At 39.9% G+C, this 24,891-nt stretch overlaps 1 protein-coding gene across 6 annotated transcripts in view; it reads right to left on the bottom strand.

Annotated features, from left to right (window-relative positions):
• LOC140730612 (serine/threonine-protein kinase PAK 5-like) overlaps window positions 1–24,891 on the bottom strand; it is a 225,643-nt gene that overhangs the window by 84,161 nt on the left and 116,591 nt on the right. For all 6 annotated transcript variants that reach the window (XM_073051301.1, XM_073051306.1, XM_073051305.1 and 3 more), the window contains one exon: window positions 16,654–16,877. In XM_073051301.1, coding sequence (XP_072907402.1) covers window positions 16,654–16,857 — 204 coding nt within the window. In that variant the 5' untranslated portion in view covers window positions 16,858–16,877. The remainder of the gene's footprint in view (window positions 1–16,653; window positions 16,878–24,891) is intronic.

The raw sequence follows: 24,891 nt of genomic DNA, 5'->3' as shown, positions 1-24,891 counted from the left end.
AAATCTGCAAATCTGTTGATCCAGTTTACCAGATTATCATCCACATCATTGGTATAAATGACAAACAACAACAGGTCCAACAATGATCCCTATGGCACTCTGCTAGTCACAATGGCAACCATCTACTACTACTCTCTGGCTTCTCCCCCCAAAACAATGTTTAATCCAATTTATTATACTTCATTTTGAATGCCAAGCTACTGAACCTTCTTAACCAACCTCACATGCGTGACCATGTCAAAGGCCTTGCTTAAGTTCATATAAACAACATCCACTGCCGAGCCTTCATCAACTTTCCTGGTAACTTCCTTGAAAAATTCTATAAGATTGGTTAGATGTAATTTACCATGCATAAAGCCATGTTGACTATCCTTAATCAATTCCTGTCTAGCTAGATTATATTTCTGGTCCCTTAGAATACCTTCCAATAGCTTTCCCATTACTGATGTCAGGCTCATCAGCCTATTTATTCTTAGAGTCTTTCTTAAAATAACAGAATAATACTAGCTATCCTCCCATCCTCCAGCACCTCACCCATGACTTGGGATGTTTTAAATATCTCTGCTAGGGCCTCTAAAATTTCAGTATTATTTGAGTAATATTGTAAATATATTGTTTAATTAAGCATTCTTCGGTGTTTACATAATTCATTTCAGTTGATATGTCCCAAGTACATTGATGGTATACTGTATGTCATTATGCCACCACATCATATGTAAGCGTCTCACTAAAGAACAGGAAAGTAAAACCAAGTAGCTTAAATGTGTCCCAGCTCCTGTGATTTTCTTTCAATTACTTTCTGGAGATACAAAACATAACTGTGGCGACGAGGAAGTTTTAAAACAAACTTGAGGCAACTACCTACCTGTTGAAGTGCAGTGAGGTGTTAGAGTTTTAAAAAAAACATGTAGCACGTTTTCTCTTTTGGAAGGGGCAGACAGAGCCGGTATAGTTAAAAAATAAAGCACAAGACGACAAAATTCACAGGTGATAGTAATAAATTAAAAAAGCAGTAATGGCAGGCTACATTGAAAAGATAGACATGTTTGATTGCATGACAGGTAATTGGGTGATATATACAGAATTGAGCAGTATTTTGAAGTAAAATTGCAAATTAGTTTGGCTCCTCCAACCAAATCAGTCAAAATGAGCTTTGCTGATAGCATGAAAGTAATGCAAGAACATTTAGAGCCAAAATCATTGTTGATTGCAGAACACTTTAGGTTTCAGAAGCAGAATCAAAAGGAAGCTTATCTGTCATTCATTCTTTGGGGCACTCCTCTGTTTTCATGGATGATTGTGAAGAAAAAGCATTTCAGGATGTATATTGCATACGTTTCTCTGACACTAAATTGGACCTTTGAACTTTTGAAGGGGAGTCCATTTCAGCTCACATGCCTGAATTGAAGAAATTGTTTGAGTGTTGCCTTTCAGTAATACACATTGAGAGATTGTTTAGTTTGTAGAATCTTACAAGAAAGCATTCAAACATTGTTCCTAACTAATGCACAATTCACATTTAAAAGAGCAATGGAAACGGCAAACAGAGACGCAATTGAGCTGCAGTCAGGAATGAAAGTCAGTGTGAACAAAATTGCAACGTTTAAGCAGCAACCTGCTGGGCCAAACAAACTGTGATACTGTTGCAGCAGGGGCTCACATGCACCAGGTCAGTGCAGGTTTATAGACAAAGCTTACAGAAAAAGCAACAGAGTAGGATGTATACAAAGGTTTGAGATTTACAATGTGAAAACTACAAGAGACAAGCAACATGGCTTATACCAGAAATTAATTAAAATTGAATTGGACAGTGGCTCAGCTGTTTCAGTTATTCCACAAAATGAGTTTGAATGGCATTTCAAAGATACTGAACTGAAGACTGCAGAGTGCCAACTAAAAACTTATATTGGAGAAAATATAATTCTTGTAGCAATAACATCCATAATAGTGAAATACAACAAACAACAAGCCACATTGGGCTTTTATGTGGTAAAAACAATGTGGTAAAAACAGCATTATGGGGCTGTGATTGGCTGAGACAACTACTACCTGATTGGAGATCCATCCAGCGTTTGCATGCCACATCCCCTGCAATAATCAACTGGAAGTGAATTAAGCACGGTACTGGATGATGCCACCACATCAAGGATGGCACTGGAGAACTCAAACATATTAAGAGTAAAATAGTGCTAAGTTACAAAGCTCACCCAGTTCCTTACACCATCCATGATAAAGTAGCCAGCGAGCTTGATCTCATGGAATCTGAAGGAATTCTTTCCAAGATTGAGTGGAGCCCATAAGCACCACCAGTGATCCCAGTAACAAAGAAGGATGGGTTTGTTAGGATCTGTGGTGATTTTAAGGTTACCATCATCCCAGTACTCAAAGTAGACCAATACCCTCTGCCCAGGATAAAGGATATCTTTGTAAACCCTTCTGAAGAAAAACACTTCAGCAAAGTGGACTTAGTGGAGGACTACTTGCAGATGGAAATGGAAAAAGAGTCCAAAGTGCTTCTCACTATAAACACTTACAAAAGGCATAATTATTATAATAGGCTTCTTTTTGAAGCATCATGCACACCTGCACTCTGGCAGAAAGCAATGAACCAGGTGCTGCAAGGCTGCCCAGGCAATCAGTGTTACCTGGATGACATCATTGTGACTGATGATGACAAGGAGCATCCCCAAAATCTCAAGACTATTAACAAGATTAGAAGATTATAGGCACAGAGCACAATGTAATAAGTGCAAATTCTTTAAACCAAGCATCACCTGTGGTCACACCATTGATGCACACGATTACATAAGTGTGCTGAGAAAATTCAAGCAGTGGTGGATGATCTTGGGTGTCACAGTTGCAGTCCTTTTTTGAACTTTTCAATTCACAGATTTCTGCTGAACCTGGCTACCGTTTTCTACCCCTTGAACTCATCACGACAGATTGGAAAGAAATGACAATGGGCAAAGTAGTATGAGGTGGCTTTCAAAAGACAAAAGAAATGGTGACATCAGACACTGTACTCACACATTATGAGCTATGTTGTCTAGTGAAGCTTGCTAGTGACACCTTGCCTTATGATATAGGTGTACTCATGTCACAGGTTATGAGTGATGGAAGTGAATACCTCATCGCCTCTGCATCATATTTCCCTCCTGCTGCAGAGAAAAATTACACACAGTTTGACAGACAAACCTTACGTCTTGTTTGGGGTGTAAAATGTTTCAACCAATACCTGTATGGGAGAGAGTTTATCCTCATCGCTGATCATCAAATATTTCTTTCCATGCTCGATCCACAAAAGGGTGTTTCACTAACCGCAGCAGCGTGAATGCAGAAATGGGCTCCATTTCTTGGAGGACACAATTACAACAACAAATTCATGGGGAATCATTTAGCTTTGGAAACAGAAATACCTAAACATTGTACAAAAAGGACATTCGTCTTGACATATTCTCCTTAATGCAAATCGAAAATCTCCCTATTATGGCAGAGATGATCCAAAGGAAAACCAGAAGACGCCACAATGTCTCAGGTCTACATAGCAAAATGAAGTGGCTGGAATGTGCAACATAAATTGTTTTACCAATGCAGGATAAACTTGCCCTTGATGGTGGTTGCCTTATGTGGGATTGAGAGTTGATGCACCATCCAATCTGAGAGCTAAAGTGTTGGAGGAGCTACATGTCATGTCAAAATGAAAGCATTGGCTTGAAGCTTTGTCTGCTGGCTTAGGACTGATCAACAGAGCAAGCAGCTTGCCACACTCTGTTCAGGATGCCAACATGCCCAGAACAGTGTCTCTCTATCCCTGGGAATGCCCTGTGTTACCCTGGCATGTGGTTCGTGTGGGTTTTGCCAGACCGTTCATGGGCACAAATTTCTTGGTAGTAGTGGATACAGCTACAAAATGGGCAAAAGTGTCCCCAATAGCCTCCACTACAGCCTCGCACACTGTTCATTGTTGAGAAGCCTCTTCTCAAGGACTGGTGATTCAGAACACTTAGTGACAATGGACCACAATTTATTGCTGAACTGTCTCAATCATTCCTGACAATGAATGGAATAAGACATATAACATCTGCACTGTACCACCCAGCTACAAATGGCTTGGTGGAAAGGTTTGTCCGGAGTCTAAAGAACACATTGTGAGCATGTCAGCAGAACACACTACACAGACACTGAATAAGTAATCTGTAGCTTATATATGGTGCATGCAGCACACTCCACAACCAACAACTCACTGGCTATGCTGTTCCTGTGATGATGTTATTCAAGGTTGCTTCACAGCCACAAGACTCACCTGCCAAGCAAACTGCCCTTCCATCTTCCCACCCACCCCCCATCATCAAGGAAAGATATTATCCCACAAGATCCTTCACAGCCATTAAATATTTAGGCTTAAATGGAAAAATTTAATATTTACAATGCTGTAGATATATAGAATATTGAGTATATAGATACATCACTGTAATTTTAAATGCACAGTATTCATCCCTGATTAGCTATAAACTCAACTCTGCTGTATACTGTTATTGTAAAATACAGATACAAGCATGAATGCAAGGAATGACCCAGGAACCAACATAGTTAGGGAGTTGTTAGTTGTGGAATGTGTTACATATTGATTGCCAACAAGATCTGAGGTGGAGTTGGTCAGCAACATTAAATTGTGCTATCACTTCAGAGGACCTGGCCTGGACCCAGCAGGTAAGAGCAACTACGAAGAAAACACGGCAGTACCCCTATTTATTTGCCAAGATTCGGCATGACATCTATAACTTTGACCAACTTCTACAGAAGTGTGGTAGAGAGTATATTGACTGGCTGCATCACAGCCTGGTATGGAAACATCAAAGCCCTTCCATGGGAAATCCTGCAAAAAGTAGTGGGTTCGGCCCAGACCATCACTGCTGAGGGCTAGATCTGTGGCATTTAAGTCTGGCAACCCAGGTCTGTACAAGAAAACCAGGTATGACTTGCAAGAGGGCTATTTCATGAGCTAAGAGACAGTTTTAAGAGAAGTTAGTGGCAACAACAGATACACGTCAACTCTGGCAGAGTTTGCAGACTATTACTTCCTACAATGCACAACACAACATCATGAATGACAGTGATGCTTTTCTTCCAGATGAGTTCAATGCCTCTCATGCTTGTTTTAAAAGGGAGAATTAAACTATAGCTATCAGGATCCCTGCAGCATCTGGTAATCTCTGTCACAGAGGCTGACATCAGGCTGTCTTTTCGGAGGGTGAATCCTTGCAATGAGGCAGGCCCCAATGGAGTACCTGGTAAGGCTCTCAAAACTTGTGCCAACCAATTGGTGAGGGTGTTTAAAGACATTTGAATCTCTCATTGTTACAGTCGGAAGTTCCCACCTTCTTCAAAAGGGCAAAAATTATACCAGTGCCCAAGAAGAGCAGCGTGAGCTGCCTCAACAACTATCATCCAATAGCACTCACATCTACGGTGATGAAATGCTTTGAGAAGTTGATCATACCTAGAATCAACACCTGTCTCAGGAAGGACCTGGACCCACTGCAATTGGACTAGCGCCACAGTAGGTCTACAACAGACACAATCTCAATGGCTCTCAACGCAGACTTGGATCAACTGTACAATGCAAATGCCTATGTTAGGATGCTGTTTATTGACTATAGCTTAGCTTTTAACACCATCATTCCTATAGTCCTGATCAAAAAGCTACAGAAAATAGGCCTATGTACCTCCCCTGCAACTGGATCCTCATCTTCCAAACCGGAAGACCATAGTTTGTGCAAATTGGTAGTACATCTCCACCTCACTGACAATCACTACTGGTGCACCGCAGGGATGTGTGCTTAGCCTACTGCTCTACTCCCTCTACACCCATGACTGTGTGGCTAGGCATAGTTCAAATAAATTAGTCTATAAATTTGCCAATGATACAAACATTGTTAACAAAATTTCAGATGGTGACGAGACCGCGTAGAGGACTGAGATATCCCAGCTAGTTCAGTGGTGTTGTAGCAACAACCTCATACTCATCATTAGTAAGACCAAAGAGCTGACTGTGGACTTCAGAAAGGGTTGAATGAGGGAACACGAACTAATCCTCATAGAGCAATTAGAAGTGGAGAGGGTGAGCAATTTCAAGTTCCTGGTCGTCAATATCTCTGAGGACATTACCTGGTCGCAACATATTGATGCAGTTATAAAGAAGGCAAGGCTGTGGCTATATTTCATTTGGAGTTTGGGGAGATTTAGTTTGTTGCCTAAAATACGTGAAAACTTCTAACAGATGTACCGTGGAGAGCATACTAACTGTCTGGTATGGGGGGGGGGGGGGGGGGAGAGAGGCTACTGCACAGGATCTAAGTTGCAGAAAGTTGTTAAATTAGTCAGCTCCATCATGGGTACTAGCCTCTGTCATATTCAACACATCTTCAAGGACTGGTGCGTCAGGAAGGCAGCGTTCATTATTAAGGACCCCCATCACCAAGGACATGCCCTCAACTCATTGTTACATCAGGAAGGAGGTACAGAAGCCTGAAAGCATACACTCTGTGATTCATGAACAGCTTCTTCCCCTCTGCCATCTGATTTCTAAATGGACACTGAACCTATGAAACCTACCTCACTGCTTTTTAAAAAAATTACTTCTGTTTTTTGCACTACTTATTTTAACATAACTACTTAATATACATACATACACACACATATACATATATACATACATACACATGCACACACACATATACACACTTCTTCTTCTTTGGTTGTCCATCGGAATCCGATGACAACGTCCACTCCTTTAACGGTGAGATCTTTGATGACTATATGGTCCTATCCTGGACCCACAAGTTCTATTGCTGGTGGGACATGTATATGTGGTAGTGGTGGTAGAGATGGCAACCATGGCTGCATTTCTCCTGGCTCTCTTCTGCTGTCTTCTGGTTGTTCTTTCCATCTCCAGAATACAAACCCCATCTCTACACAGCTGTCGCCAAGTGTTACGGTCAGCAGCAACATCCTCCAGGTCCTCGGGTCTGATCTTGCACTTCCTTAAAGCATTCTTCATCTGATCCTTATAGCGCTTCTTCGGCCCTCCAGCTGAGCGTTGACTATGATGTAGCTGGCCGTATAACACGCTGCGAGGTAGCCGACACGGGGGCATCCTTATCATGTGCCCCAGCCACTGCAGCTGAGGCTGGGTGATCATGGCCTCAATACTTCAGCAGTTGGTCTTTACAAGTATTTCAGTGTGAGGCACCCACTCACGCCAAGTAATTCCCAGGTTGCACTGAAGGCAGCTTATGTGGAAGCACTCCAAGGACTTGATGTGACGGCTGTAGGTTACCCAAGCTTCACAGCTATAAAGGAGGGTGGTGACACAGATTGCTTGGTATACAGTGGCCTTTGTGGAGGGATGAAGGCTCCCGTTCTGAAAGACTCTACACCAGTCTCCCAAAGGCAGCTGATGCCTGTTTATTGCGGCTCTGGATGTTGTTGTTAATGCCGCTATCCTTAGAGAGAGGGCTCCCCAGATATTTGAAAGATGGCAGCTGACAGCTTTTCATTACAAACAGTGAAGGCAGGTAGGGTGGGTGGGACACTAGTACTCCATTGGCAAACCACTTCTGTCTTGGTGGTATTGACAGTCAGCCCCATCCTGCTGTACACTTTCACCGCCACAGCAAGGACAGTCAGAAGATCCTCCAGAGCATGGGCCACAAGAGCACAGTCATCTGCATACTGCAGCTCCAGGACCCGTTCTCTACAGAGTTTGGTGGGTGCATGGAGCCTCCTGATGTTAAAGAGGTTGCCATCTAATCTGACGTCCACTGCCACACCGCTGCTATCCTCAATCTCATTGTGGAGAAGCTTGGTAACACACAAGAGGTAGATATTAAAGATCACTGGCGCTAGCTCACACCCCTGCCTCACCCCTGTGCGTACAAGGAAGGGTTTGGACTCTTGTCCTCCTATAGTCACCTGAGCAGTCACCCCATCATGGAATTGGCAGAGGATGTTAACAAATTTATTGGGACAGTCAAACCTGAGGAGGACATCCCATAAGAGCTCTCTTTGCACAGTGTCAAATGCTTTGAAGAGGTTGACAAAGGCCATAAACAGGTCTTGATGTTCCTCCCGGCACTTTTCCTGAAGCTGCCGGGCTGTGAAGATCATATCAATTATGCTCCGGTTCTTCTTAAATCCACACTGTGATTCAGGCAGCATTGACTCGGTGATGTTGCTGATGATCATCTGAAACATCACCTTAGCCAGGACCTTTCTAGCAACAGAAAAGAAGAGATATGCCCCTACTATTGCCGCAGATGGCCTTGTCACCCTTGTTCTTATAAATTACAACGATGTTTGCATTTCTCCATTGCTGTGGGATGTTCTCGTCAGTCCAGGCCTTGCTGATGTACTGGTAGAGGGTGCGCATACACATGTACCCTCCATTCTTCAGTAACTCGGCAGGGATGTTGTCAGTGCCGGGGACTTATTGTCCTTAAGGGAATGGACAGCTGATAGAACCTCCTGGAAGGTTAGTGGTAGACTGAGGTCATGGATAGGAGGAAGTTCAGGCAGTTCATCCAGGATGGTGGGGTCTGCATTAAAATCCTGTGTGTATATACACACACACTTACCATAATTCTGTTTTTTTTCTATATTTATCATGCGTTGTATTGTACTCCTGCTGCAAAGTTAACAAATTTCACAACATATGCTGGTGATATTAAACCTGGTACTGATTCTGAAGCCAACACAATACAGACATTTAAGAAATTCTCAGGTTGGCACATGAATGAAGGAAAATTGGAGGGTTCTGGTCTGTGTATCAGGGAGGGATTAGATTGATTATGGAGTAGGTTTATACAGGTCGACTCAACCTATATAAACTGAAGGACACATTCCATGCTATATTGTTCAATCTATGTGTTCACAACTCTGCAGTTTCTTGCAGCCACGTACAGAGTGTGCCATACAAAGCCATCAAGCATCCAGTTAAAATGTTTTTTTTAATGGTGCCTCGATAAAAATTGTGAATAATCAATAGGGACATGATAAATTTCTTTAGTCAGCTGAAGAAGTAGAAGCACTGGTGAGCTTTCTTGGCTGTGGCATCAACTTCATTGGACCAGGGCAGGCTGTGGTGTTCACTCCAAGGAACTCTACCTCCACAGTAATATTGTAGACACGAGCATGTCTACCGGAGTCCACTTCCTGAAGTCAATGATCAACTTTTTTTGTTTTGCTAACATTGAGGGAAAGGTTGTCATCATGACCCATGTTACTCAGCTCTCTATCTCCTTCCAGTACTTTGACTCATAACTATTTGAGCTATGGCCCACCATATCAACTTTAAACTGGGTAGATACACTTAGAAGAGAATCTGGCCACGCAGTTATTACTGTACAGAGAGTTGAGTGGGGGCTGATATGTGGTTCCTTTTCCCCCTCAGATGCTGCCAGAACTGCTGAGTTTTTTCCAAAATTTTCTATCTTTATTTCATATTTATAGCATATGCAGTTCTCTTCTTGATTTTCATTTATTACAAAAGAATTGTAATACAAGAGTAAAAATCTTTAATATAATAATACAAGTCTCGGTAAGGGTACAGCTGATAAAACTATGTGGAGTTTAGTCACTTCACCTCTGGTAGGATTTGTAAGCTGTTGATATTATTCACTAGAGTCTTTGCAACTCGGAGATTGCTCTAAAGGGAGACTATATCTCTATTTTTTTTAGAAGAATATGAGAATATATTTTAGAAGTATAAGAGATAATCTCATTAGAAAATGAAATCTTACACATCGTTGTAGCTTAGATGCTGGGAGATTTGAAGCATACAATCAGTCTCAAAATTAGCAGTCAATGGTCAGAGTAAAAGAGAAACTTCTTCATTCTAAGGGTTAGAAGTTTGGATTTCTCTACACTAGTATTCAATGGAACTGGATTTCAGAAACAAAGCTGAATAAGCAAATATTGTACTTAGCACATAAAACAGGGCTATGTTCTACCCCTAAGACTGGTTAGCACCCAAATAAAACTTGTGTTGCTCTGAAAAGTGTCAAAGACCCCTCTTTCTCTTTTCAGTTTTAGGACGCTTGTTGTATTTTCATATAAAAGGCACTATGCTGTTATGATACCAGATAAGTTTGGCTGAACATATACTGTCACTTTTGAAGCATATCCATTAATATGAACATGCAGCAACAAATGTCTTCTATGACTAAAACATTTAAGCTTATCTACTACTTATCCAGTTGGCGTAGAATGACACAGCATGGAAACAGGTCCTTCAGCCCAATATGCCGACACTGGCAAAGTGACCTACCTGAGTCAGTCGAATCAGCCTGTGTTTGGCCCATATCCCTCTAAACCTTTCTTATCCACATACCTGCTTTTAAATGTTGTAACTTTACCAGCCTCTGCTACTTCCTCTTGCAGCTCAATCCATATATCCACCATTGTTAGAGTGGGAAGTTGAGAATTTGGCTCATAGAAGCTTTGGCAAGGAGAGGCAGGGGCTGCAGGTACATTTTTTTTAGTTTAATTCTCTTTCTTTCTTATTGTGCAGTTAGAGCAGTGGGTATGCCATACAGGACAGTGGAATGCTTCTCTTGCAGGATATGAAAAGGCAGAGAGATCGACAGTGCCTCTGATGACTACCCCTACAAGAAATGCAACAAGCTGCAGCTTGTTTCAGACTGCGTTAAGGAATTGGAGCTGGAGTTCAATAAATTCCAGATCATTTGGGAGGCTGAGGGGTTGATCAACAATGATACAGAAGGGTTGATCAGCAAGTAATACAGGGAGGTAATTACATGCAATGTGCAGAACACATGTAACTTGGTGACCAACGGGGGGGGGGGGAGGGGATAGGCAGCCAGTGCAGAGTAAACCTTTTGCCAGTTCCCTCAACAACAGGTATACTGCTTTAGATACAGTTGGGGTGGGCGGGGGGGATGTTGACCTAGCAGAGGAAAGCTAAAGCAGTCAGGTCTCTGTACATTGTCTGACTCTGGGGCTCATACGGGAAGGGAGGTGGGGGTAGAAGTGGTGAGCTATCAAGATAGGGGATTCATTCTTTGGAGCAACAGAGAGGAGAGCCTGTGGACAAAACTGAGATTCACAGACAGTATGTTGCCTCCTGGGTGCCAGGGTCAGGGACATCTCAGATTCAGTCAACGGTATTCTTAAGTGGGAGGATGAACAGCCAGAAGTCATGGTCCACATTGGTACCAATGATTTGGATAGGAAGGGTGAGGAGAAACTTCAAAGTAAATTCAGAAAGTTCAAGGTAGTGATCGCAGGACTGCCACCCATGCCTCGTGCTAGTGAGGCTAGAAGTAAGAAATCATACAGTTTTTCATGTGGCTAAGGAGATGTGCAGGAGGGATGGCTTCAATTTCTGGATCATTGGGCTCTCTTCTAGCAAAGGTAGGACCTGTACAGATGGGACAGTGTGCACCTGAACCGGAGCAGCTCCAATATCTTTGTGGGAAGCTTTGCTAGTGCTTCACAAAGGGTGGGGGGAGGGGTGGGAAGAGTTTAAACCAGAGTTGCAGGAGGATGGAAACCAGAGCAGACAGTGTTGTGGTTATGGGGAAAAATATGGTTAAGCTTAAGCACAAAGCTAGAAATCGAAAGGTTGAGCATGGTGGGACTAATGTTCTGAGTTGTGTGTAATTCAATGCAAGGAGTGTTGTAGGAAAGGCAGGTGAGATTAGGGCATGGATTGGTACGTGGAATTATGACATTGAAGCCATTGGTGAAAAACATAGAGGGGCAGGACTGGCAGCTCAATGTTTCAGGGTTTTGTTGTTTTAGACATGATAGAGTGGGAGAGATGGTAATACTAGTCAGGGAAAATATCAGAGCAGTGGTCATACAGGACAGACTGGAGAGCTCATCTATCAAGACTATATGGGTGGAATTAAGGAATAAGAAAGGGATGATCATGTTAGTTGAATTAGATTGTAGACCACTCAACAGTTAGTAGGATTTAAAGGAGCAAATTTATAGAGAGATTGCAGATTGTTCAAGGTTGTGATAAGTAGATGATTTTAACATATTGACTGAAAAAGGTTGGATGGGATAGTTTGTCAAATGTGTACAGGAAAGTTCCCTTAATCAGTACATAGAGGTCACAACCAGAGAGAATGCGATACTAAATCTCCAATTAGGGAATGAGATAAGGAAGGTGACAGAAGTTTGTGCAAGGGAATAATTTGCATCTAGTGATCATAATGCTATTAGTTTCAAGATAGTTATGGTAAAGGATAGGTCTGATCCTCTGGTTGAGATTTTAAAATTGGAGAAAGACCAATTTTGATGGCATCAGAAAGGATCTGGGCAAGTGTAGATAGGGACAGGTTGTTTTCTGGCAAAGACGTACTTGGTAAGTAGGAGGCCTTCAAAAGTTAGCACAGAGTTTGTATGTTTCTAACAGAATAAAAGGCAAAGAGAACAGGTTTCGGGACACTTGGCTTTTGAAAGATTTTGAGGCCCTGGTTAAGAAGTAGGATGAAGTGCATAGCAGACATAGGTAGAAAGGAGCAAATGAGATACTTGAAGAGTATAACTAATGCAAGGAATACTTAAGAAGGAAATCAGGAGGGCTAATAGGAGCTGGATGAGACGGGGGGAGATCTTAAATGGATTTTTTGCATATGTACTTACTTAGGAGATGAACACAGTATCTATATAAGTGAGGCAAAGCAGCAGTGAGGTCATGGACTGCATACAGATTACACATGAGGATATGTTTGTTGTCTTGAGGCAAATTAAGGTGGATAAAGCCCAAGGGCCTGACAATGTGTTCTCTTGGACCTTGTGGGAAGCTAGAGCAGAAATTTCAGGAGTCTTAGCAGAGATATTTAAAACATCCTTGGCCACGGATGAGGTGTCAGAGGATTGGAGGATAGCAAATGTTCTTCTGTTGTTTAAGAAAGGCTCTAAGAATAAGCTAGAAAATTATAGGCCAGTGAGTCTGACATCATTATTAAGTTACTGGAAGGTATTCTAAGGGACCAGATATGTAAATATTTGGATATTCAAAGACTGGTTAGGAATAGTTAACATGGCTCTGTGCATGGTAGATCATGTCTAACCAATCTTAAGAGTTGTTTGAGGAAGTTACCAGGAAAGCTGATGAAGGCAAGGCAGTGGATGTGTCCACATGGATTATAGCAAGGCATTTGACAAGGTCCCGCATTGGAGACTGAGTAGCTTGGCATTCAAGAGGAGGTAGTAAATTGAATTAGACATTCACTTCACAGGAGAAGCCACAGTGTGATAATAGATGGTTGCTCTCTGACTGGAGGCCTATGACTAGTGGTGTGGCACAGGATTTGGTGCATTGTTGTTTATTATCTATATCAACAATCTAGATGATAATGTAGTAAACTGGACCAGCAAATTTGCGGATGACATCAAGATTGGGGGCATAGTGGACTGATAGGAAGACTATCAAAGCTTGCAGCAGGTTCTTGACAAGCTGGTAAAATGGGCTGAAAAAATGGCAGATGGAATTTAATGCAGACAACTGTGAGATGTTGTACCTTGGGAGGACAAAGCAAGATAGGACTTACACAGTGAGTGGTAGGGCTACGAGGAATATGGCAAAACAAAGCAATCTGGGAATAAAGATTTATAATTCCTTGAATGTGGCATCATAGGTGAACAGGGCTGTGAGAAAGTTTTGGGCATTTTGGTTTTCGTAAATCAGAGTACTGAGTACAGGAACAGATGGAGTTGGGATGTTATGTTGATGTTGAATAAGATGCTAGTGAGGCCTAATTAGGAGCATTGTATGGCTGGCCACCTACCTATGGGAAAGATGTCAATAAGGTCGAAACAGTACAGAGAAAATGTACAAGGATGTTTCCAGGACTTGAGGACCTGAATTATAGGGAAAGGTTGAATAGGTTCCTTGCAGAAGGAGGATGAGGGGAGATTTGATAGAGGTATACAAAATTATGAGAGGTATAGATAGAGAAAATACAAGCAGGCTTTTTCTGCTGAGGTTGGGTTAGACTACAAATAGAGCTTATGAGTCAAGGCTGAAAGGTGAAATGTTTAAGGGGAACATGAATGGGAACTTCTTCATTCAGAGGGTAGTGAGTGTGTAGAACCAGTTGCCAGCATATATGTGGATGGGGGTTCAATTTCAAAACTTAAGAGAAATTTGAATAGGTACATGGATGGGAGGGTTATGGAGGGCTATGATCCAAGTCAATGGGTCTAGGCAGATCTAAAGTTAGGCATGAACTAGATGTTCCAGAGATGCTGTTTCTGTGCTGTAATGTTCAATGGCTCTATCACTCTAAAGTTTATGAGGCACATTTTCCCATGAACAAAATCATACTGACTCTACTTTATCAGTCCTTGCCTTTCCAAGCAACACACACAAAACATTGGAGGAACTCTGCAGGCTAGGCAGTATCTACAGAAAAGAGTACAGTCAACGTTTTGGGCTGGGACCCTTCATCTTGAGTGGAGAAAAAAAGATGGGAGGAGGGAAAGAAGAAACACAAGATGATAGATGACACTGGGACGGGGAGGGGTGAAGGAAAGAGCTAGGATGTTGAGTGTTGAAAGAGATACAGGGAGGAGAAGGGGTAATCTGACAGGAAAGGACAGACGACCATGGAAGAAAAAAAAGGGTGAACAGCACCAGATGGAGCTGATGGTCAAGTAAGGAAATAAGGTGAGAGAAGGAAATGGTAAAATGGTAATGGGGCATGGTGAAGGAGAGGTGGGGGGGGGGTGCATTACTAGAAGTTCAAGAGATCGATGTTCATACCATCAGTTTGGAGGCTACCTGGATGGAATGTAGGAATATAAGGAGTTCCTCCTCCAACCAGAGGATGGCCTTATTGTGGCTATAGAGGAGGCCATGGACTGAAATGTCAGAATGGAAATGGGAAGTGGAATTGAAATGGATGACCACTGGCAGATCCTGCGTCTCTTTATCTCATTTAGTAACTTTCTCTTCACTGATAGTAGCCTCGTCAGCTCTCCTTGCAGAGCTTCTTAAATAAAAGCACAACATTAATCACCCAACTCACAAAAATGCTGGAGGAACTCAGTAGGCCAGGCAGCATCTTCGGCAGGGTTTTGGCCCGACTCTATTTTTTTCCATAGATGCTGCCTGGCCTGCTGAGTTCCTCCAGCATTTTGTGTGTGTTGCTCAGATTTATAGCATCTGTAGATTTCCTCTTGTTCATGACATTAACTGCCCTCAAGTTTTCCAGTATCTCATCCTTTGCTCATAATGATACAATTATCTCTGCCAGGGCCTAGTCTTTTCTTTGCTATCGCCTCCCAATGTCCTAGGATACACTTGGTCAGGTCCCAGGGATATATCCACCTTTATGTACCTTGAGATCACCTGCAGCTCCTGTTTTGTAACGTGGACATATTTCATGACGCCACTGAATTCTTTCCCGAAATCCCAAGCTCCCATGACCTACTCTGTCATAAACATAGGCAAGGAAATATTCATTTAAGATCATGCCTATCTCCTATGGACATGTGACTGTCTACATCCACACATAGACAATCACATAGATTATCTCGGTCTCTATTCTCTCTCTCTAGTTACTTTTCTGCTCTTTGTATACTTATGAGATCTGAGATCTCTGAGGATTCTCCTTTACCTTTCCTGTCAAAGCTGCCACTTTCCTGTCACTTAACATGTGCTTCCTCTCTCCTATTGAAAGGCTCCATATCCTTTATAAACCAGGGTTCCTTAATCCCATCAGCCTTACTCTTCACTCTAACAGGAACATCCCTACTTCATTTTCAAAAGTGTCTCACTTGCCAGACATCCATTTCTTCATCTGAAAACAGCCTCTCTCGATCAATCATTACGTTTCTGTCTAAATATATCTTTTGAGACACGCCAAGTTATAAGATCATACAAAACCAATAACAACAACAGTCTACTTAAGATATAACTACTTGTTCTATTTAAGACCTTACATCCATGGGTTGAAAAGCAACTCATTGAATTAAAAACATTAGGAGCTTGAACATGAGTATTCGTATGTAAGAATACTATTGGTTGAATATTGTTGAACTTTTTTATCACTGTAGTTCAAATGATAGCCATGAGCTATCTTTTATTTAATTTCATTCTGCAAAGGGATAATGCTTTGGAGCAGTCTACAAAAATGACCAATAACCACCTGCAGCAGATAACAAAAAACTTTGTCATGTCTGTCTAATCATATTACAGTTTATGTACCTGACATAGGCAAAGCCAAACAGTTATTTCCAATCCCACTACTCTTAAGCTTGTAGCAGGAAATCTGAAATTGCCAACATTCCTCACCACATTAATCTAACTTGAGACACAATAACAAGGACACAGAACCTCCATATTAGCATAGCAGTATTACCCACTTTCTAATTTGGTAGATATGCATGCAAACCAATTATATTATACTTTTACACCATCATGTGGCAAATTACCCAAGTTACAAGTAGGACAATGATTAAGCCTGGGTTATTACTTATATACCATTCACTTCAAGTTATAAGTTGTAACTGTTCAATAGTTACATTATACTAAGAGCAGGTAGATTCTCAATATAATAAATGCAAAATGTGAAACTAAACAGATATTACATGATAATGGACAAAACATTGTACCTTCATAGGTGCTAGCTGTATAGGTGTGATACATGATGGATCAACCATAGGTTTTGGTCGATTTGCTGTATCTGCGAGCAAGCTCTGCCATTGCTGAGGAAGTCCTGTGAATTTCTGCTCATGATGGTCAAATCCAGTATGAACCCGATGTTCAAAATTAGAAGGTGCAGAAATTTCAAGGCGCTTCTTCTTCTTGCCAAACATGCTGGACCATTCTAATAGACCTACAAAAATATTGGGGGTCAAAATATGAAAAGCTGTCAATCAATCATCTTACCATGAAAAAGAGGAGATCTGCATTAAATTAGTGTAAATCAAAACTATAACAGGTAACTTTTAGGATGTAATACATTTATATTTAAAATAGGGCAATGCAAGCAGAATATATGAAATATAAAAAATATTAAATGCATACATATCTCATACATTATGATGAGAACAGACCTTGGGTATCATTGGATTTGCAGGTCAGTATAGAAAACATTAACCAAGCCAACCTCAAAGCAAATCACTGAAATTAAAACATTCAGAAAATGCTGGAAACACATAGGACAGGGAGCATCTGTGGAAAGAGCTGCAGTTAATATCTCAGTTCAAAAACCCTTCCTCAGAACTGAGCCAGGGGAAAAAAAAACAAGTTAGATTTGTGCTGCACTAGAAGTGGACAAAGGATGGATAGGAAAAGGAAACACGTCAGAGAGAGCCAAACAGTTTGCTTTGGGAATAAATTCTGGAGGTTATCCAGTTAATGAGCCAGTTTTTAAAAAAGAGTGAATATGAACAACATTTACCAGTGCAGTGAGTGAAAATACAAAGGAATGTGAAAAGGTGCAAGATGCAGGGCTGCAGAAAATGCTCAGCAGGTCAAAGATATTAATGGAGAGAGGGGAAAAAAACCTTAACTAATATCATAGATAGATCACCTACAGAAGAAATGGTCAGTCAGTTCTGATAAAGATAGGGAAAATGACTTGGTTGTAATTTAAGAATTTGATATTGAAAGAGGAAGGTGCAACATGTCAAATCAAAGGCACAGTTCATCAAATTTATGTTGAGCAGATTACACAAATATGGGAGGCCACAAATATATAGCTCAGGGTGGGAATGGGATGCCAAACTAAGGTGGCAGATGACATGGAGATCTGTGTCAGCCCTGCAGAGGGAATGCAGGTACTTTTCCAAATAAAGGAGAGCACATCATGAACCCCTGAATGCAGTATTTATTTATGATTTTTTTCATTTTCTCTATAGAGGGGAATGATGAGAAAGACATTTCAGGATGAGACCCTTTGCCAGGAAGGGAAGAAAGAGGACAAAAATCAGAATTAAAGTGTGGGCGGAAGGTGGGAAGCATGAACCCTTGAGTGTTATGTGAATCCAGGTGAGAAGGGGAAGATAGAAAGGCAGAGAATAATGTGAGAAACCGGAAGGGGATAGCTAGAGGAAGAGGAATCTGATAAGAGAAGACAGTAGACATGGAATAAAAGGAAGGAAGTGGGGGACAAAAAAGTAGTAGTTGGCTTTGTGCAGTTCATGAGATGAAAAGAGAAGTAAGTAGGCCAGAGAGATAAAGGAAAGCACAGAGGGAGGGTGAAAACACAGGGGAATGATTATCGGAAGTTAAGAGAAATCGATGTTGTTGCCATTGGATTGGAAAATATCAAGATGGAATATGAAGTGTTGCTCCTCCCATCTGCTTTTGGTCTCAACATGACAGTAGAGGAATACATGGCAGAAATAGATCAATTGGAAAAAGATATCATAAAGTTAGAAAAAGAATCTCAAAGATATATGACAGAAGAAAAACGAAGACAACTTGTTAATAAAAAAACTACAATATAATACACTCCAGACATATCGTACAGAAAAAGTAATTATGAGAACTAAACAGAAATATTACGAATTAGGTGAAAGATCACATAAAATTCTTGCTTGGCAGTTGAAAACAGAACAGGCTTCTAAAACAATAAATGCAATTAGAACAAGTGTAAATAAGGTTACTTATAAACCTTCAGAAATTAATGAAACTTTTAAAAAATTTTATACTGAACTATATCAATCAGAATCACAAAATAAGATAGCTGAGATAGGTAAATTTTTATCACAAATAACCCTTCCAAAATTAAATTTGGAAGAACAGAAAGGATTAGATATGCCCTTTACATTAAAAGAGGTTGAAGAAACTTTAGGATCACTTCAGAGTAATAAATCCCCGGGAGAAGATGGTTTTCCTCCTGAATTTTATAAAAAATTTAAAGATTTATTAATTCCTCCTTTTATGGAATTAATATACCAAGTGGAAAGAATGCATAAACTCCCACAATCTTTTTTAACAGCGATCATAACTGTATTGCCAAAAAAAGATAGAGATCCTTTAAAACCAACATCATATAGGCCTATTTCTTTGTTGAATACAGATGATAAAATAATAGCAAAAATTTTATCTAATAGAATATCTAAATATTTACCAAAATTAATACATATGGATCAAACAGGTTTTATTAAAAACAGACAATCAATGGATAATATAACCCGGTTACTTAGTATAATTCATTTGGCACAAAAAAGAGAGGAAATGAGTGTGGCAGTTGCTTTGGATGCAGAAAAAGCATTTGATAGATTGGAATGGGATTTTTTACTTAAGGTATTGGAAAAATATGAGTTAGGAAAATCTTTTATACAATGGATTAAAACCTTAAATATTAATCCTCAAGCTAAAGTAGTTACAAATGGTCAGATTTCAACACCATTTTGCTTAACGAGGTCAACTAGACAAGGTTGCCCATTATCACCTGCTTTATTTGTATTGGCAATAGAACCATTAGCTGAATTAATTAGAACAGATTCAGACATTGGGGGCTTTAGAGTTAATCAAGAAGAATATAAGATTAATTTATTTGCTGATGATGTTTTGATTTATTTAACAAACCCATTGCAATCTTTGCAAAGATTATCTTTTAGATTGGAAGAATATGGGAAAGTATCAGGGTATAAAGTAAATTGGGATAAAAGTGAAATTTTACCCCTTACTAAAGGAAATTATAATCAATGTCGATTAGTAACTCAATTTCGATGGTCAATAAACAGGATAAAATATTTAGGTATTAGAGTTGATAATGATGTAAAAAATTTATATAAACAAAATTATTTGCCATTATTAAAAAAAATAAAAGAGGATCTTGATAAATGGATGATGTTACCAATAACATTAATAGGTAGAGTTAATGCTGTAAAAATGAATATATTTCCTAGATTGCAATATTTATTTCAAACTTTACCAATACAATTACCTCAAAAGTTTTTTCAAGAACTGAATAAATATGTAAGGAAATTTCTTTGGAAAGGAAAGATGTCAAGAATATCATTGGAAAAATTGACATGTAAATTTGATTTAGGAGGGTTACAACTTCCAAATTTTAAGAATTATTATAAAGCAAATCAACTTAGATTTACAGCGTCTTTTTTTGATGAAGAAAAACCGGCATGGATTAGAATAGAATTAGATAAGATAGGAGAAAACATACCAGAAGATTTTATATATAAATGGGAATCCAAATGGATAAGGGAAAAAAAAGAATCTCCTATATTAAGACACTTGATTGATTTATGGAATAAGGTAAATATGGACGATGAGATAAGGAAATCTTTATTAGCAAAAAGTACTTTAATTCAAAATAGGCTTATTCCTTTTACAATGGATAATAAACTTTTACATAATTGGTTCCAAAAGGTGATTAAATATATAGGGGATTGTTTTGAAGGAGGTATATTGATGTTGTTTGATCAATTAAAAAAATAAATATAAAATATCAAATAACATTCTTTTCTGTTATTTTCAATTAAAGGCTTATTTACGAGAAAAGCTGGGTCAAACAATGTTGATGTCAAAATCTAGTGAAATAGAAATATTAATTCAAAAAGGAAAAATTTAAAAATTTATATCTTGTATGTATAATTTGATTCAAAAACAGACAATTAAATCAGGAATTCATAAATCAAGACAAAAATGGGAATCTGATTTGAATGTTAAAATTGATGGAAAAAACTGGTCAAGATTATGTTCTGATAGTATGAGAAATACAATAAATGTTTGACTTAGATTAATACAATATAATTTTTTACATCAATTATATATAACACCACAGAAAATAAATAGATTAAATTCAAATATGTCTGACCAATGTTTTCAATGTAATCAAGAAATTGGTACTTTTTTACATTCTACTTGGTCTTGTTTTAAAATTCAACCATTTTGGATAAATCTAAGACTTTTATTGGAACAAATTACTGGAGTACAACTCCCACATAGTCCAGTATTATTTTTATTAGGAGACATTGAAGGTACAATACCGAAACTTAAATTGAATAAGTATCAGAAAAAATTTATAAAAATTGCATTGGCAGTAGCCAAAAAAGTTATCGCAGCTACTTGGAAATCTGATTTATATTTAACTATGGATCGTTGGAATAATGAAATACATAGTTGTATTCCACTTGAAAAAATTACATACAATTTAAGAAATGAATATGATATATTTTTGAAAATTTGGCTCCCATACTTACAAAAGATAGGATTAAATACATAGGTCCTTTGAAGATAAAATTATAAAGTAATTGGGGAAAGTAAAAATAAATATTTGAATTATTTTGAACTCCATGGAGCATGTGGGGATCCTCCGATATCTAGGCAATCTTTCTCTCTTTGTTTTTCTTTCTTTAGATAAGGGTTAAGGGGAGGGGGGAGGGTCAATATTATTTTTCTTACTATTTTATTATCACATTTATTCTTTGTAATTTTCTAAAATTTAATAAATAAATATATTTTTAAAAAACATTACAGTAGAGGAAGCCATGGACAGACTTCTCAGTGTGGGAATAGGAAATGGAATTAAGCTGGCTTTTATGACGGATGGAGCATAGTTAATTGACAAAGCAATCCCCCAATCTACTGTATGTCAGGTCTCACCGATATGAAAGAAGACATACTGGGAACTCTAGATACAATATTTGACCCCATTGGATTCATGTGTGTGTCTCACCAATGTGGAAGAGGCCACACTGGGGGCACTAAATAACGTGAAGTGTAGATTCACCTGGAAGGACTGTTTAGTACCCTGAATGGTGCTGAAGTAGGAGGTGCAGGGATAGGTGTAACACTTAGCACAAAAGCAGCGATAAGTACCTACTGGGGGATTGGTAGGGAGGGACAAGTGGAGAAGGAAATTGTGGAGAGAGTGATCCCTGTGGAAAGCAGAAAGGCCTAGTGATGGGATTGTGATGGAGATATGGTTGCAGAGAATGGGGAGGCTAGTGAGGTGTTAGGCAAGGACAAGAAGAACCCCATCCGTGTTACACTGGGGATAGGAATGAGGTGGAAATGTGTTTGAGGGCTTCATTGACAGCAGTTTTCTGATAAAAAAGGAAGAGTATCATGGATGTCCTTGAAATGAAAGACTCATTGCATGAACAGATGCATTGGAGACAGAGAAACTAAGGGAAGGGCATTCTTGCAAATGATAGGTTGAGAAGAGATATAGTCAAAGTAACAATGGAAGTCACTGTGGATTTGTACCAGATGTTGGTGGATAATCTGTTCTGGATATAGAGACAGATCAAGAAAGGACAGAGAGGTGTCAGAGATAAACCAAGTGAATTTAAGGGTGGGGTGGAAGTTGGTGGTGAAGTTGTCAATGTAACAGAGAAAGAGTTGGGGAAACTGATACAGGACTTTGTGATATGGTGCAACTCAAACTACCTGCGTCTCAATATCACCAAGACCAAGGAGATCTAGGCCTCATATGGAGCCAGTGATCATTAATGGAGAATGTGTGGAGCAGGTTAAGACCTACAAGTATCTGGGAGTACAGTTAGACGAGAAGCTAGACTGGACTGCCAACACAGATGCCTTGTGCAGGAAGGCACAGAGTCGACTGTACTTCCTTAGAAGGTTGACGTCATTCAATGTTGGTAGTGAGATGCTGAAGATGTTCTATAGGTCAGCTGTGGAGAGCGCCCTCTTCTTTGTGGTGGCGTGTTGGGGAGGAAGCATTAAGAAGAGGGACGCCTCACGTCTTAATAAGCTGGTAAGGAAGGCGGGCTCTGTCGTGGGCAAAGTACTGGAGAGTTTAACATCGGTAGCTGAGCGAAGGGCGCTGAGTAGGCTACGGTCAATTATGGAAAACTCTGAACATCCTCTACATAGCACCATCCAGAGACAGAGAAGCAGTTTCAGCGACAGGTTACTATCGATGCAATGCTCCTCAGACAGGATGAAGAGGTCAATACTCCCCAATGCCATTAGGCTTTACAATTCTACCGCCAGGACTTAAGAACTTTTTAAAAGCTATTATTAATGCTTTTTGAGATAGTGATTTAGATGCATATCATATTTTTTACTGAGTTAAGTATTGTATGTAATTAGTTTTGCTACAACAAGTGTATGGGACATTGGAAAAAAGTTGAATTTCCCCATGGGGATGAATAAAGTATCTATCTATCTATCTATCTATCTATCTATCATTCCCAGCATACGTTTGGAACATTGACTCACGTAGCCAATGAAAAGTCAGATATAAGTTGGGTCCATGTGAGTGCTCATATACTTTTAGCCTAAAAAAAAGGGAAGAACTGAAAGAAGAGTCGTTAAGGGAGAATATCAGTTCTCTCAAATGTAGGAGCGTGGTAGTGGTGAAGGGAAAATAGTTGGGTCTGTTATCAAAGAAAGAAACAGAGGCTTAAGGTCTACCTGATAGGAGGTAAAATGTTCATTTCAAATCATTTTCAAATGCTCCTTTCAATAACTGATTGTCTAAAAAAATTGAATGATATTTGAAAACCTCTTTCTACAGCATGTACTTGGTAGAACCATACCATTAATGAATGTAGGGAATGTCAGTATTTCATATTGAACATGAATTCAATTTATCTTGTGATTTCTGTCTCAGGGGTTGACATCAGAACATCTTTCAAGAGGATGAACCCTTGCAAGGAGTCAGGCTCTGATGGTGTATCTCATAGGGCATTGTAAACCCATGCCAACCAACTGGCAGGTGTGTTCAAGGACATCTTCAATCTTTCTCTGCTGTAGTTGGATGTTCCCACTTGCTTCAAAGGTGTGACAACAAAAGCAGTGCCCAATAAAAGGGTAAGGTGCCTCAGCAACTATCACCCAGAAGCAATCACATCTACTACGATGAAGTACTTTGAGAAGCTGGTCATGGCCAGAACCAACTCATGCCTTAGCACAGACTTTTACATTTCAGAATCGACACTGGTACACCTCATGCTTATAGCCCACTGCTCTACTCTCTCTAAACAAAGACGTGTTGTTAGGCACAGCTCATACACTATCTATAAATTCACTGATGACACAACTATCTGAAATTCTGCCAACAATTTCTGTGAAGTTTCACTTCTGTGAAACCTGGACACTATCGCAGACATGTCAAACAGCTTGAACAATTCCACAATCGCGCTCTGCGATCAATCATGCAAATCCGCTGGCAAGACCATATCTCCAACCTGACAGTCCTGGACTGAGCCAATTCCACAAGCATTGAAGCCAAGGTTTTGAAGGCTAAGCTCAGATGGACCGGCCATGTGATCCGCATGGATGAGTTCAGAATGCCGCGTCAGTTGTTCTACGGAAAACTGGAGCAGGGCAACCACGCCCAAGGTCGCCCAAGGAAGAGGTACAAGGACAACCTCAAATCAAACCTTAAGTGGGCCAAACTCCAGCCCCGCGATCTCGAACACACTGCTGCTGATTGGTCCAAGTGGCGCAATCTATGCTCCAAGGCAGCAAACAACTTCCAAGCAAACTGGCACATGAAGCGCCTCAAGGCGAGTCAAGAAAGAAACAGGAAGGCGTCCACTCCTGCCCCAACAGGCGGTGTTCCTTGTCCCATCTGCAACCGTATCTGCACTTCGGACTTCGGCCTCAAAAGTCATATGCGTGCCCACAGACATTGACTGCGCAACACATTCGTCTTCCTCGGACTTCAAGAGACTACTACTAAATCCTTCACTTTTCATAGGTAAAGTCTAAATGTTACCCAAAATCTAATGCAGTTTTGGGTTTCCAGAATCTATAGTTTATTGCCTTAGAACTTTTACATATTTTAGTGCTTGTCTGTATGCTTTAACAAGTACAAAAACAAAAGAGCATTCTAAAGGCTACACTCATCCTAAAACTGATGAATTATGAATTAAATATAAGTTTGCATTTAGTATATGCTG

The sequence above is a fragment of the Hemitrygon akajei genome, chromosome 7, assembly GCF_048418815.1.
Source record: "Hemitrygon akajei chromosome 7, sHemAka1.3, whole genome shotgun sequence".
Lineage (NCBI taxonomy): Eukaryota > Metazoa > Chordata > Chondrichthyes > Myliobatiformes > Dasyatidae > Hemitrygon > Hemitrygon akajei.
The sequence above is the reverse complement of the archived record's forward strand: the minus strand, read 5'-3'. Positions and strand labels throughout refer to the sequence as shown.